Consider the following 12,341-nt stretch of genomic DNA (forward strand, 5'->3'; position numbering starts at 1 on the left):
CAAATTCTTTGTGATTTGACGAATCGTTGTAGCTGCCTCAGACTGTCTGGACGTTTACCCTCGGAATCTAGTTTTCTGGGTGAATATTTTCTTCTTTGGAAGTTGTTTTCCAGCGCGCAGCCAAACTGGCCATGGCTGCAGCGATCGCCAGCTCCCTCATAAGGCAGAAAAGGCAGGCGAGGGAGCGGGAGAAGTCTAATGCCTGCCGCTGCGTTAGCAGCCCCAGTAAAGCCAAAGGAAGCTGTGAAAAGCCCAGTCGGCTAAACGTTTTCTCCCGGGTTAAACTCTTTGGCTCGAAGAAGAGGCGGAGGAGACGACCAGGTCTGTTGTGTAATTTCATCAGGCTGTTATCCTCAAGATTACTAAGTCTTCATATGTTGTAGGGTGCCATTAAATTTCAGATCATTTTAACAACTTATTATAGACTGAGTTTTGCTCCATTTTTTAATGCAGATTTCAAAAGATTAAAGACCCTGCAAAAGTTGGTGGGTGGATGAGGGGTCTCCCTTTTGAAGTTTGTGCACAGAGAAGTCACCTTTGGCATCTCAGACTACTGAGGGATGACGAATCATTATCCTTTACCGTCCGCTTATTCAGGCCACACTGAACAAGATATTCGAAAGGGCTTTTTGGTTGATTTTTGGAAAGACCTCACTGTCACCAACGGGTTCGCTGTTAACATTAAAAAGAATAATCAGCTCATCAAAGGTAATTTAAAAAAAGACTTATCAGCCCATAGTGGAGCATGAAACCCTCTGTCAGACTATAAATTAATGTAAGAAAGTCAGATTTTAAATGAGCAGGTCTTTAGCAGACCTCACATTAGCTCAAAAGCTAATGGGAATAACCCACGTTCTGAGTTTTTTGTTGCAGAAATGCATCCAACTTGAAAAAAAAACTTTGCAGATACCTGATTGTCAGAACTAAAATCATAACCATTCTAAGTATATACTTATACATTTATAATAAGTATTATATGACATGTGAGGGAAGGTTCAGGGTGGCCCATAGAGCACTCTTATTATTGCATTGATGAAAGTGTGTTTCTGTTGCCTAAAGCACTCACTCTCTTCTTAATCCAGTGCGAAAGTGACCACCTTTGCATATCTGATCTACTCACATTTTACTCAGTCCCAGGGCTCATCTTTTGTCAGTTTCTTAATGTGTGTGGACATGATGATGACAGATTCAGCTGTCGTCCCCCAAACTTTATTCTACATCATCCACTTCGTTTCCAGCCTGTTTTGTAACTCTCTATATGATGCACCTGGAGATGAGGGTGCATGTTTACGCAACAGCATAACTATCCCACAGTATTTTTCACCCCTCTCACTTACAATTTCCATTTCTATCCTGTGGAGGAAGCAATAAGTGCCAAGTAGAAAGGGTTGTCTGTGTGTGCGATTTACACCAAACACAAAGAGCTGGCATCTCTCAGAGACACAGTGTGGACCGTCTGTGTAGTTTGGTGCATTGTCTGGTAAAGCAGTGTGCACATGTTCTTCTGTGTTTACAGCACATGCTGACATACGTACATTTCTCGGTGTAAAGTCAGGTGTCGTACTGAAAGGTACAAAGTTTTACAACAAAATGATTATGATATTTCCGGTGCACACACTGTGTGAACAGAAAAAGTAACCTTAGTAAGGCCAGAAATGGCAGGATTGAAAGGTAAGTGAGATGAAAGGATAGATGAAAGGTGTGGTAAACCACAGTAAAGGACACTCCACCAGGGACAGTAACCAGGGAAAGGAGAGCACTTAGCTCTTATCAGACATTACACTGATGTAACACAGACTGGCTGCCCAGCCACTTCAAAAGTAAATGCTCTGCCACTTCAAACTATTGTCTTTTAGACTTATTGGGGCTTGTTTTATATGTTGCTGCACAGAATAGTGACTTTTGCCTATTTGAGTATTAACACTATTACCTTTTTTAACGGTACATTCTATTTTGTCCTTGTTTTAAATCTCCAAATATGACAGAGAATTGAAAAATACAGCTCATTCTTTACTATGTCAAAAACATGTTTAGATGTGAAGACCTATTTTTATTCACAAGTGCCATCATTTGCACATTAATTTCAATGTATATGCATTTTAACTTGAATTTACTCACACTCTATTATATGATAAATATCACTGATTTTAGGGTTGGTTTTTTTCAATTTCATTTATTTATTTATTCATTTTTATTTTTATTTTTCCATTTTTTTTACTGCACATATCCCAAACAAGTTATTATGGTTTTCTGGAAAACAAGTCAGTTTTACAAATAATTTTTTTTTCTGACTCCATGCATGCAGCAGAGAGTGATGGGAAGCCTGGAGAGAGAGAGCGAGAGGGTGTGATATACAAGAAATGCCCTCAGCCATCTTAAACCACTGAGCCACCACATGCCCCTAAAGCCATTATTAAATTTGATATTATTTGCTCTTATCTGTCCATTTGTGGTCTTATTTCTCTGTTGTGGAGCCACAGGGACTGCCTCTTCAGTCACCTCTGTTCCACTGCACAGCCAAAAAACAGAAACCATTTTCATGGATTGTGGACTCAGCTTTCCATTTAGATACTATTAACATACTGTGTCTGATCTTACAGCTCCATAAAACCTAGATGTTATATAAATTCTTTTAATGTATCGGACACTTTGCTATGTTGTTAATGTACATCGTGGATAATAAAAGTGAAATGAAATAAAGTGGATGCACGATCAGTGCAAGTCTGCATATATGATATCAACAAGTCCAGAGTCTTATTAGTCCTCTCATCTCATAAAGTGGAAAACCCCATGACTGAGTGGTCAGCCAATGCTCAGAAATCTTAAACTTCAGCTCCTCTAACGGCTGCCAAGTTTTGGCTCTAAAACTATCAACAAAACAGGACTCACTTAAAAACACATCTAATTATATTTCACAAGATGGTCAGATCTTAATAGCTGAATTAGTGTCTCCTGGCTTTTGGTCTTCTTCTGTATTTGGTGTTTTCTTGATTGACTCTTGTATCAGCCTATCACAGTCATTTGTAATACAGTATTTGCTCCCTTTGACTAAACTGGATTATGTGGCTCCAATAACTTAAATGGCAGTAAGCAGTAAAGCAAAACTGAAGCGTCAAACTGTCCCTTTAGAAAGCTACGTGCGACATCTCATCACTACACTGAAGTTTTTACTCCAGTGTTGTAGTTTCATCCTTTCTGTCTTCCTGTCTGTGTGTCCTGCCTGCTCCCACAGAGCCCCAGCTGAAGGGGATTGTGACGAAGCTGTACAGTCGACAAGGTTTCCACCTGCAGCTGCAGGCAGATGGAACCATTGACGGGACGAAGGAGGAGGACAATGGTTACAGTAGGTTTCACTCTTATATTTTTACATTGTCATGCTGTGCTGTTAGTCATGGGGAACATTTCACCTGGCTACTGTCAATCCCACGTGGTACTGATGTGACTGCATTAGCTATTTACAACTTGAACATGAAATTCATAAATTCATGCACCTGAAATGTGTTTATAGAGAGACAGTGTAGCTTTCTTGGGCTTCATTATACAGAACTGCAGGCTCTATAGCAGTGTTAAGGTGACAGAGGAAAATGTTTAGTTATTCTAATACACAAAACATCTGTTTTGTTAAACAAATATGTTTTATTGCATAATCACATGTATTATATTGTTGGGTGTGTTCATCACTTTAATGTTGTAGCTAGTTAAGGAGCTAATATAAATTTACTTAGATTTCATTATATTTATATAAATAACTTTTACTTATTACATACTGCTAGGTAGCTTGTAAATTTCCCTCTGGGGATCAATAAAACTTTATTGATATAATAACATAATTTATTGATTGTTTATATTTTGTGTTATTAATCAGAATCTGTACAGTGACTAAAGCTCTCAGATAAATGTAGTGAAGTAAAAAGTACAATATTTGCCTCTAATTAAGTTTTGGAATAAAAGTATAAAATAGCAGAAAATAGAACTACTATAGTAAATTGCAAGTAACTAATGCTATAGTAGCTAACATTACATATCAGGATGGTGGCTTTAAACAGTCTGCAATGTTATTTACACTGCATTGTTCTGTAAAGCAGAGGATATTGCCATTACAGGTGATGGCACTTTATTTGCTCAGGCTGCAGGTAATCAAACTAAACTCACACGTGCCATGGACAATCGTTGCAATCATTCTCACGAATTCACTTTAGCCTGAGCAAACAAAGATCTGAATTGTAGCCTGCAAACATGCGCAGAGTAACAATGCACATCAATGTTCTTTACAAAGAAAAAAGCCTGCGTGACGTTTTAACAGACGCATTCATCAAGGAATCCCTCTCGCCTCACTCACTCAGCACACACCCTGGATACTTGAACAAAACAAGTATCAAATATGGATACAAGTACAAGTATCATTTGAGAAAAAATTGTCAATATCTTTACTCGCGAAGAGGGAAAATCCTCATACAGGTAGCTGTGTTCAATCTCTTACTCTTGTGATAAAATGATCTAAAGCTAAATTCTGAGATTATTTTGTAAATAGTTACCTAATAAATGACAAAAATAGAGCAACTTCTGACAGACGCATGTCATCTTAAGGCTTAAAGTAAAAACTTCTGGTTCGACCCCACCCATTTTCAGTTTAGGTCCCACCCATGTCAATACGTGGGTGGGTCTTCAACAAAGGTTTAAAATTTGCCCATGCTCTGAGGCATTCATATCGTACAAAAAAATGAGCTCATTTTTATTTTCCCCCCTATTCCTGGATAAACAACTCTGGTTCATAGTGCAGAGAAAAACATTCTTCTTCTTCACCAGTGCATTTACTGAATGCATTAGCTGTTTAATTTGATCTAATCAAAGTCATCCTATAGCAACCTTATCACTAATGATGACTGGCTTTTTAATCTCCTTCACACTGCCTCTGTTGTGAGAGCCAATTTTATCTTAAACTTTGTATTGATGCATTCCTTTAATAGCCATTACACCCACCAGCCTTTTGTTTTCCAAAAGACAGATTAAAGACGAGATCAATGGAAGCGAAACTACACTGCATCTTGTCTGGTAACAATGCAGCAGAAATGGACCACCTTATAATTAGACCGTGCAGTGAACGCCACATGCTTTTAAAGCTTAGAACAGCACGGCAGTAAGTGACCTATGTGTAATACATGCCAAAACAATATTGTTGAGGAAAAAGATCTGCATGGCACTCTGAAGCAGCTTTGATGTAATACTTACTGTGTAATCCCGAACACTAAGCGGATGTAAACACTAAGGGAGCCTCTGAATTAGTACCTCTGTATTCAATTACTCCCCTGGTGGAGATGGCGTGTGTATCTTACATATAAACAGCACCTCTGTGCCAGTGGGAGGTCATTTGTGTGGGATTTGTAAATAACATGATAGCAAAGTTAAATTCCACACTGGAGAGACTGAGTAGAAATAAAGAAAACGAAATGACAGCATTTCATCGATATTATACTTCACGTCACACACTGAGCGCCCCGCCCAACATGTCTGCATGGACTCACTTTTCTGTTGACTTATGTAACAAATGGCCCACATTGGCTCTAAAATAGTTTTGGAAGAGAAAATTAAAGAGTGCTGCAGAATAGGAAAAGGAGAAAGAGTGAAGCTCTTTGCACTGCTCCAAAAATAGCGTTGTTAGGCGCTGGGTGCGCTTGTCTCCATGGTGATGGAGAGCGCAGTCCTCTGGTGCTACTGGTGTCTTGTGATGGTGGGAGAGGACCTACTCAAATGTGCACACACACACATACTCACACAAAACAAGGATTTGATCTTTGCTACTGCAGCTGACTGAGGAGACAGACTGTGGTAATAAAGAAGTTTGATATTTTCTGTGACATTTTCATAGGGGAGGCAAACAATGTCAGAAGTAACAAATCCAACTCTCATAAATCCCAGTGATTTCTCTCCCATTTTATACAGTATCAACCATTTTCTTATTTGTAAAATAGCTGAGCAAATCCACGAGGTATCCAGAGAAAAAAAAGACAGAACTGTAAAGCAACTCAAGATCCTTTTCTTTGAAAGAAGAAGGGCGCTGTTTCACAATATGCAGCTTTCTTTGTACAATACAGTGTGGACAAAAAAGATTGTTAAAATGTCCACTTTTATAATTTATTGTCTGCATGACTTGAGACACTGTGTATCCCAATATTAGGCTAAGAAATTGGCAAGTCTTCTGATGTGTAATTCACATCAAATGAGTCCCATTTTAATTGCCACCAACTGTTTAACAATTTTTTTGTTCAACTTAACAAAGTTTACTCCTTCTGTCATTAAACTGTCCAAAGTCCTGTAACTTATCCCTCCAATAATACGTGTTGCGGTGTCTTTCAGCTCAGCTGCTTGTTCCACCAGTAGAGAACAGAGACTGAGCTCTGTTGGTGCTTGCTGTGCACTACATACAATGAGTTTATATACAATGACAGTACTGAAAAACATACTTCTAAATACAATACTGCCCAGGCCTTGTGGATAATTGATCTATCGATCTGATCAGAGCTGATCAGATCAATGGATGAGAGGAGCAGCTGCTGCAGGTGAATGCAAACTTTTAGACCCAGCAGAATGAATGGTTAAGGTCGATGCTCTGGTGCTCCACCTGTGCACAGAGTACACTCTTCACTTTGAGTGTTGAATGCATAACCAAATGGTATATATATTTCAACAGTGCTCCTAATGATCAGTCCAGCTCCAAAAATAGAAAATTAATCTGTGGCGGCAGATGCTTTAATCGTGGCCAGCCACAAAAATAAAAGAAAGTATGGTAAACCCTGCCAGCTAAAGAGCAGTTGAACAAGAAATGCAGTGTAATCTTGTCACAACAGCTAACTCTTTAGCTGTCGTGCTGTCATATTTAGGCTGTAGTAATTGCAGACATGCTACTCCCAGAATGAGTAACAGATAGGAAAAAAGTTTAAATGCGATTAGTGATTGCTGGGAGCCTTTAGGTTTATTGTCAAGCTAATTGGTCATGACTCTTAGGCTGTCAGTGGGTGAAACTTCAACACGGAGACAGCCTGCAAGCAATCGTGAAAACTGTCCCTCAGGCCTCCTCACCCTTCTAATTCCATGTGTCTGCACTGGGAAGGTCTGTGAGTGGGTGGTGGCCCTGTCATCCTCTTCAGTGTGCTCAGGTGTTTCTAGGAGCCAGGAAGTAATTGAGTTTCCCCTCTTGAAAATCTCCATCAGTACTCTGGCTGGTAATCCTTCTGAAATGAAGGGGACTGCAGGACTGCGTCGTGGTGGGAGGACAAAGGCAGAAAAACTCAGGGAACGCCACGGAGTGAGAACTTTGCAATTATAAAGACAAGAACTGCTCAGGTAGCAAGATGTTTCAGAAGAGGAAAAAATGATATCATTAGATCTTAAACGATCAAGACGAACAGGCACAAAATGTATTCACACAAATCCAAATATGTTGAAAAAGTTTACAAATCTCATTGTTTGGATAGTAGTGAAGAGAGATTTCTTATGAAAACACATCCCCTCTGTATACAGCCAAGCCAAGATGGATCAATGTGAACAGTGGGTGCGGAGAGAGTTTGCTTATATTTGTCAACTCAAACCATGAATTTTAGGAGAGACATGGTGGACCCTTCGCACTGCAGTATTGAAAATTGCTCCAAAAAGCAGAAAAAATTAGGAAGTATTGCATGCTCTTTTGCCGGTTTCCAAATATTTGTTTAGAAAATGTTGGAAGTGTGATTCATTGTGAACCAGTTAAGTAATTATGTACACACACACTAATTATAGTTTATGTTAAGATGCTGATCTTAGTGCATCTCAGGTTGGACCCATAATAGCAGCATTTATACTGTCATAGTTCCTCTGTTTTTGGTTGACAGAGTCAGCAAATGGAATTTGGCAAACACATCAATCACTGGTTTGTCATCTTAATAACTGCACAAGATTACTGTGCAATGTGCATAAAGTACTGCAGATATTGAAGTTGTGATAGTAGGCCTTATCTGTTTAAGGTTTACATTTTACTGGCAGTATCTGCTGTGCATAGCTGCCAAAGCAGGCATCAACCTGAAAAAAACAAACAAACATAGATACACCAATCTGTCATAGAGAGTGGTGCGTCTTTCCCTTGGGAGCCTTCTTCTGATTGCTGTACCATTAGAGGACTGTCACTAATTTCTGTGTGTATGTGCAATTTAAATGTGAGTTGATGTTAGTTAACAACGTAACTCGGACATACTGTCTGTGAGAATATAACTGAGGATTTAAAGTGAAAGGAGCACCCTCCACCATGTAGCAAACAGCAACATGAGTAAGGAGAAACAGATTGGTTGTATATTAAATATATGAAAACAAAAAAACAACATCTAGACAACTCTTGCTACTAGGGCTGCAAGATACGCAAAAAAAAGTCACATTGCATTTATTTTAATGGATACTGAGATTGCCTTTTGCATCACAATAGGAATGTTTTTTTACATTTCATTTTCACAGAAAAAAATTAACTAAAATGATAATGATGTCATTTTTGCTTGGGTCTCTGCAAACATGTTCCCTTTACATCCTGAATATGTTTAACAGGCCGAGGCGTCAATGTAGCACCACAATTCCTCATTTTATAATGGTATGTTATGACATGTTTAACTTTTATCAAAAAAATTGCAGCTTCTGTGTTTTGGATTTAACACATAGCCATATTGCAATTTTGATAATATTTTGATTAATTGTGCAGCCCTACTTGCTATCGGGTATTACACTACAAACTAGAGTAAAGCATGATATGTCTGTGGTATCTGTTTTGGAAATATTGCTTCTGATCAGCCAAGTAACCCTCCAATGTATCCCTCATTCTTAAAGTGCCGGCAAATATTCTTGTGGGATCTTCATCTTTCCAAAAGCCTGACATTCTTTTGTTGTTATTGTTGATATTCTCTGCCCGGTAAGCCATTTCAAATATGTCACTGGGGACACGACAACAGACAAGAGCATATGTTCAGAACGTGGCATTTGAAGAAACAAAATGATGATGATGGAGACACAGAAAGATCGAGAGGCAGAAGCAGAGAGAAAGGGAAGACAGAGAACCACAAAGCAAGTGGATCTGGGACTCGCGCCTTTCCACTGAACCAGGACTATGCTGGCAATGCCTGTTTACTCTACCAAGTAAATACATTATGCATTTCTGTGGCTGTTGTTTACAATGAAAGCCCAGAGAGAAGTAGGTCTGCAGTGTTAAAGCGATAAGGGCAGATGAAATAGCCCATCAAAAAGCCCCTATAGTGCACTTCGCTCAAAGCAGTCTGCAGATAGGGATCTACTAAGTGGTTGACAAGAGGACCTATAGTAAGGGCACACACCGCTGACTCACTGCTTAACTGATGTGAGAATGAAGTTTAATTTCCCCTCTCGCATTTGTCGGAAGTCCATAATGTGACAATGTCAGATTTAACAATCAAAAAGCAGACTGCAGATAGATGTTTTGATTCTTCTGTGGACATTTTTTACTGTAGTATTATCAAAAGGGCAAAACAAAAATCAACAGCAGTGGCAATGGCATCACTGCTTGGCAGTATGTCCTGCAATAGTCAGAACAAAAGGCGAGAAGTTCCATTTTTTTGGAATAGAAGCACGACTCCAGACAGGTGGATGTACATGTGCTTTCCTCTGCTCAGCCTTATGAAACAAACACAGACACACTTGTATACAGTGCAGGCGGACATTAATTAGATAGAGGAGCACCTCATTGACCAGCTGTGCTGCTGCTGGCTCTCGCAGCCTCACGACTGGCTGGTTACAGACAGGTTTATATGTGTTTGTGTTTCAGTATGAAGCCTATACAGAGGTGTGCAAGTGTTTCCTCTCTCTCTATTCACACTCATAATGCTGCATCGCAACTGTCCCACAGGGACCGCTAATAAATGGCATGAAGGAGAGAGCAGCATTGTTTCTCAAAGAATTTTGTACATCGTGTTTGCAATACATCGGTTTAACTTTCAGCAGCCTACGATTTCAATTAATGTGTGAGAACTTACAGCACTGTGAGCTGCTTTGTCATTTCAACATTCTCTGTTTCTGTCTCTTGTTTCTAATTTTGTTCATTTGCTTTTTGAAACACCCTTGGGAGAGAGTGGCTGAGTCCCTGAGCTTATGTTGTACCTCTATTTGTGGTTTGGTTTTGACAACTCACTCTTCCATCCAGACAGAGACAGTGAACACCAATAGAAATCTTTTTAACCCCTTAATGTGAATGCTACCAGGCAGGGCTCACTGTGCTCTGGGATTGCTTTTGGATTTAATCTACTAACATGTGTCCACTTTTTGCAGTGTTGTCAAGATACTGGAATTTTTAACTTTGATACGATACACACCAACTGGACAAAAAGTGCAATTTTTCACATGTGCAATTATCTCCATGTACAATTAGTGTACATGTTTATTACATTTTTTTTCTAGACCGTTTTTGTTGGCATGTTGTATTTTTATTTTATTCATGCTACTGTTTTTGCACCTTGTTTTTCTTTAATCATACTTGGCACCTTATTCTTTATTATCTAACATTTTAATATCTTAATATTTTCATATTTGCAATTATTTTTTTTTACTGTTGTATTGTTCCTTTGCTGGTTATACTTCTTTGTCCCTCATCGCTGCTGTAATATTGTGAATTTCCCCACTGTGGGACTAATAAAGGATTATCTTATCTTATAGCTGATATACATGAAAATTCAATACATTTTTTGAAGCTAAAGGAAAAAAATTATATTGAGTGCATACAAGTTACATTTGTTATTAAAAGAAAGACATAACGACATAACATGACAACTTTTCTTTTCTTGGTTAGCAGCAGAGAACAGCAGAATGACTGTAGAAAACATTAACAATAAGAAAGTGTAGCTGTGGAAAACAAGTACTGAAGCCACTTCAGATATTCAGGATTGTATCGATAAATCAATATCAATCAATATGTTTTGTGTGCTATATATACTATCAAATACATCATGAGGATTTATGGTATAGGTATAGGTATATTTCTTTATTTATTGTCCTATTTTCTTTGAAAAAAATAATTATTTTAGTGACAAAATTGAAAGTGCACACTTTGTTTATGCTTTGTTTCTTTTGTCTATCTCTTTTCAGCCATGTTCAACCTTATTCCAGTGGGGCTACGAGTGGTGGCCATCCAGGGGGTGCAGACCAAACTCTATCTGGCTATGAACAGTGAGGGCTACCTGTACACATCAGTAAGTGTTTTAATGTGTTTGTGTTTGTGTGTGCGTGTGCATGTTCGTGTGCGTGTGAGTTCAGGATGGGTCCTGGCTTATGTCCCAGTGGCTGACCTTCGAGTCCAGCTGTATGCAGACAGATCGCTAGGTCTCTGGCAGACATCTGAGTTACTATGGTGACATAGGGACAAAAACATCTGAGAGAAAAGATATTTTAGTGATATTGCTTAATACATTTATATTTTATATGATTTTTCTTTCATGTGTATTATTTGTGGAGACTCGCTCTCACTGTGCCTACTCAAAGAAAACATTATCCTAACTGATGAAAAAGCAGCGTCATTTTCTGATATAATTCAGTGTCAATAAAAAGTTCAAGGATAGTGTAAGCAGGCGGAGCAGTGACATATCCGATCGTGGCAGCTGCCTCTTCATCTTTGATTAAATGTGCAAGGTTATGAATAATTCAGTCGCAAGCAGAACAATGTTCCTGTTCGTCTTCCTCCCAAATGCCACCATCGCATTGTGTGGCAGGCGTCACAAAGAAGACTGACAGGCGGGTGGGATGTGCACCCAGAGGGCGTGCAGACACACATTCACGGTTAACAGACAATCCTCATAGTCAAATTAGTAAAGATTGTTCTCTATGGTAAAGGTCTCAGTCGGCAAGCACAATAGTGATTGATGGAAACAAGCTCTGAAACAGCAAAGAAAACCTAATGATCTTGTAGCTTTTTATTCTGCAGCTGCTGCTGACAAATTATCTATTAAATAGTTAGACAGTAATGTAATGAAGGAAGAAGGAAAAACAGGCCTTCTGGCTCCTCTCTTCCCCAATTTCACTCTCTTAAACACACAAACACAAATGCATTAATAAACAGGGCTAATGTGATAGCTCTCACCAAGCATTAGTTCAGTCAGAGACACTTACGTCAAGGAACTGCAGATGGTTATTCAGTTAGATTCCTTGAGAGCTTCCTCAAAAAGCAGAGCCTCGTTCACCAAATCCAAGAAGTAACAAGAATACTGCTAAAATGACTAACACCCAAAATAACAAACCTTTACAATGACAACGATACCAAAAAACGTTTAACACACGCTAAATAGGAAATTGAGATAATGAGGACAGCAGCA

The 12,341-nt window shown here is 38.9% G+C and overlaps 1 protein-coding gene across 2 annotated transcripts in view; it reads left to right on the forward strand.

Annotated features, from left to right (window-relative positions):
* fgf13a (fibroblast growth factor 13a) overlaps positions 1-12,341 on the forward strand; it is a 125,992-nt gene that overhangs the window by 90,897 nt on the left and 22,754 nt on the right. Inside the window, exons 1-3 of one of the 2 annotated variants that reach the window (XM_042493867.1) lie at positions 87-321; positions 3,233-3,343; positions 11,122-11,225. In XM_042493867.1, the coding sequence (XP_042349801.1) occupies positions 132-321; positions 3,233-3,343; positions 11,122-11,225 (405 nt within the window). In that variant the 5' untranslated portion in view covers positions 87-131. Of the gene's footprint in view, positions 1-86; positions 322-3,232; positions 3,344-11,121; positions 11,226-12,341 lie in introns of those variants that run through there. The other variant, XM_042493865.1, reaches the window with a different exon arrangement.

Source organism: Plectropomus leopardus, chromosome 9 (assembly GCF_008729295.1).
Source record: "Plectropomus leopardus isolate mb chromosome 9, YSFRI_Pleo_2.0, whole genome shotgun sequence".
In the NCBI taxonomy this organism is placed as follows: Eukaryota; Metazoa; Chordata; class Actinopteri; order Perciformes; family Serranidae; genus Plectropomus; species Plectropomus leopardus.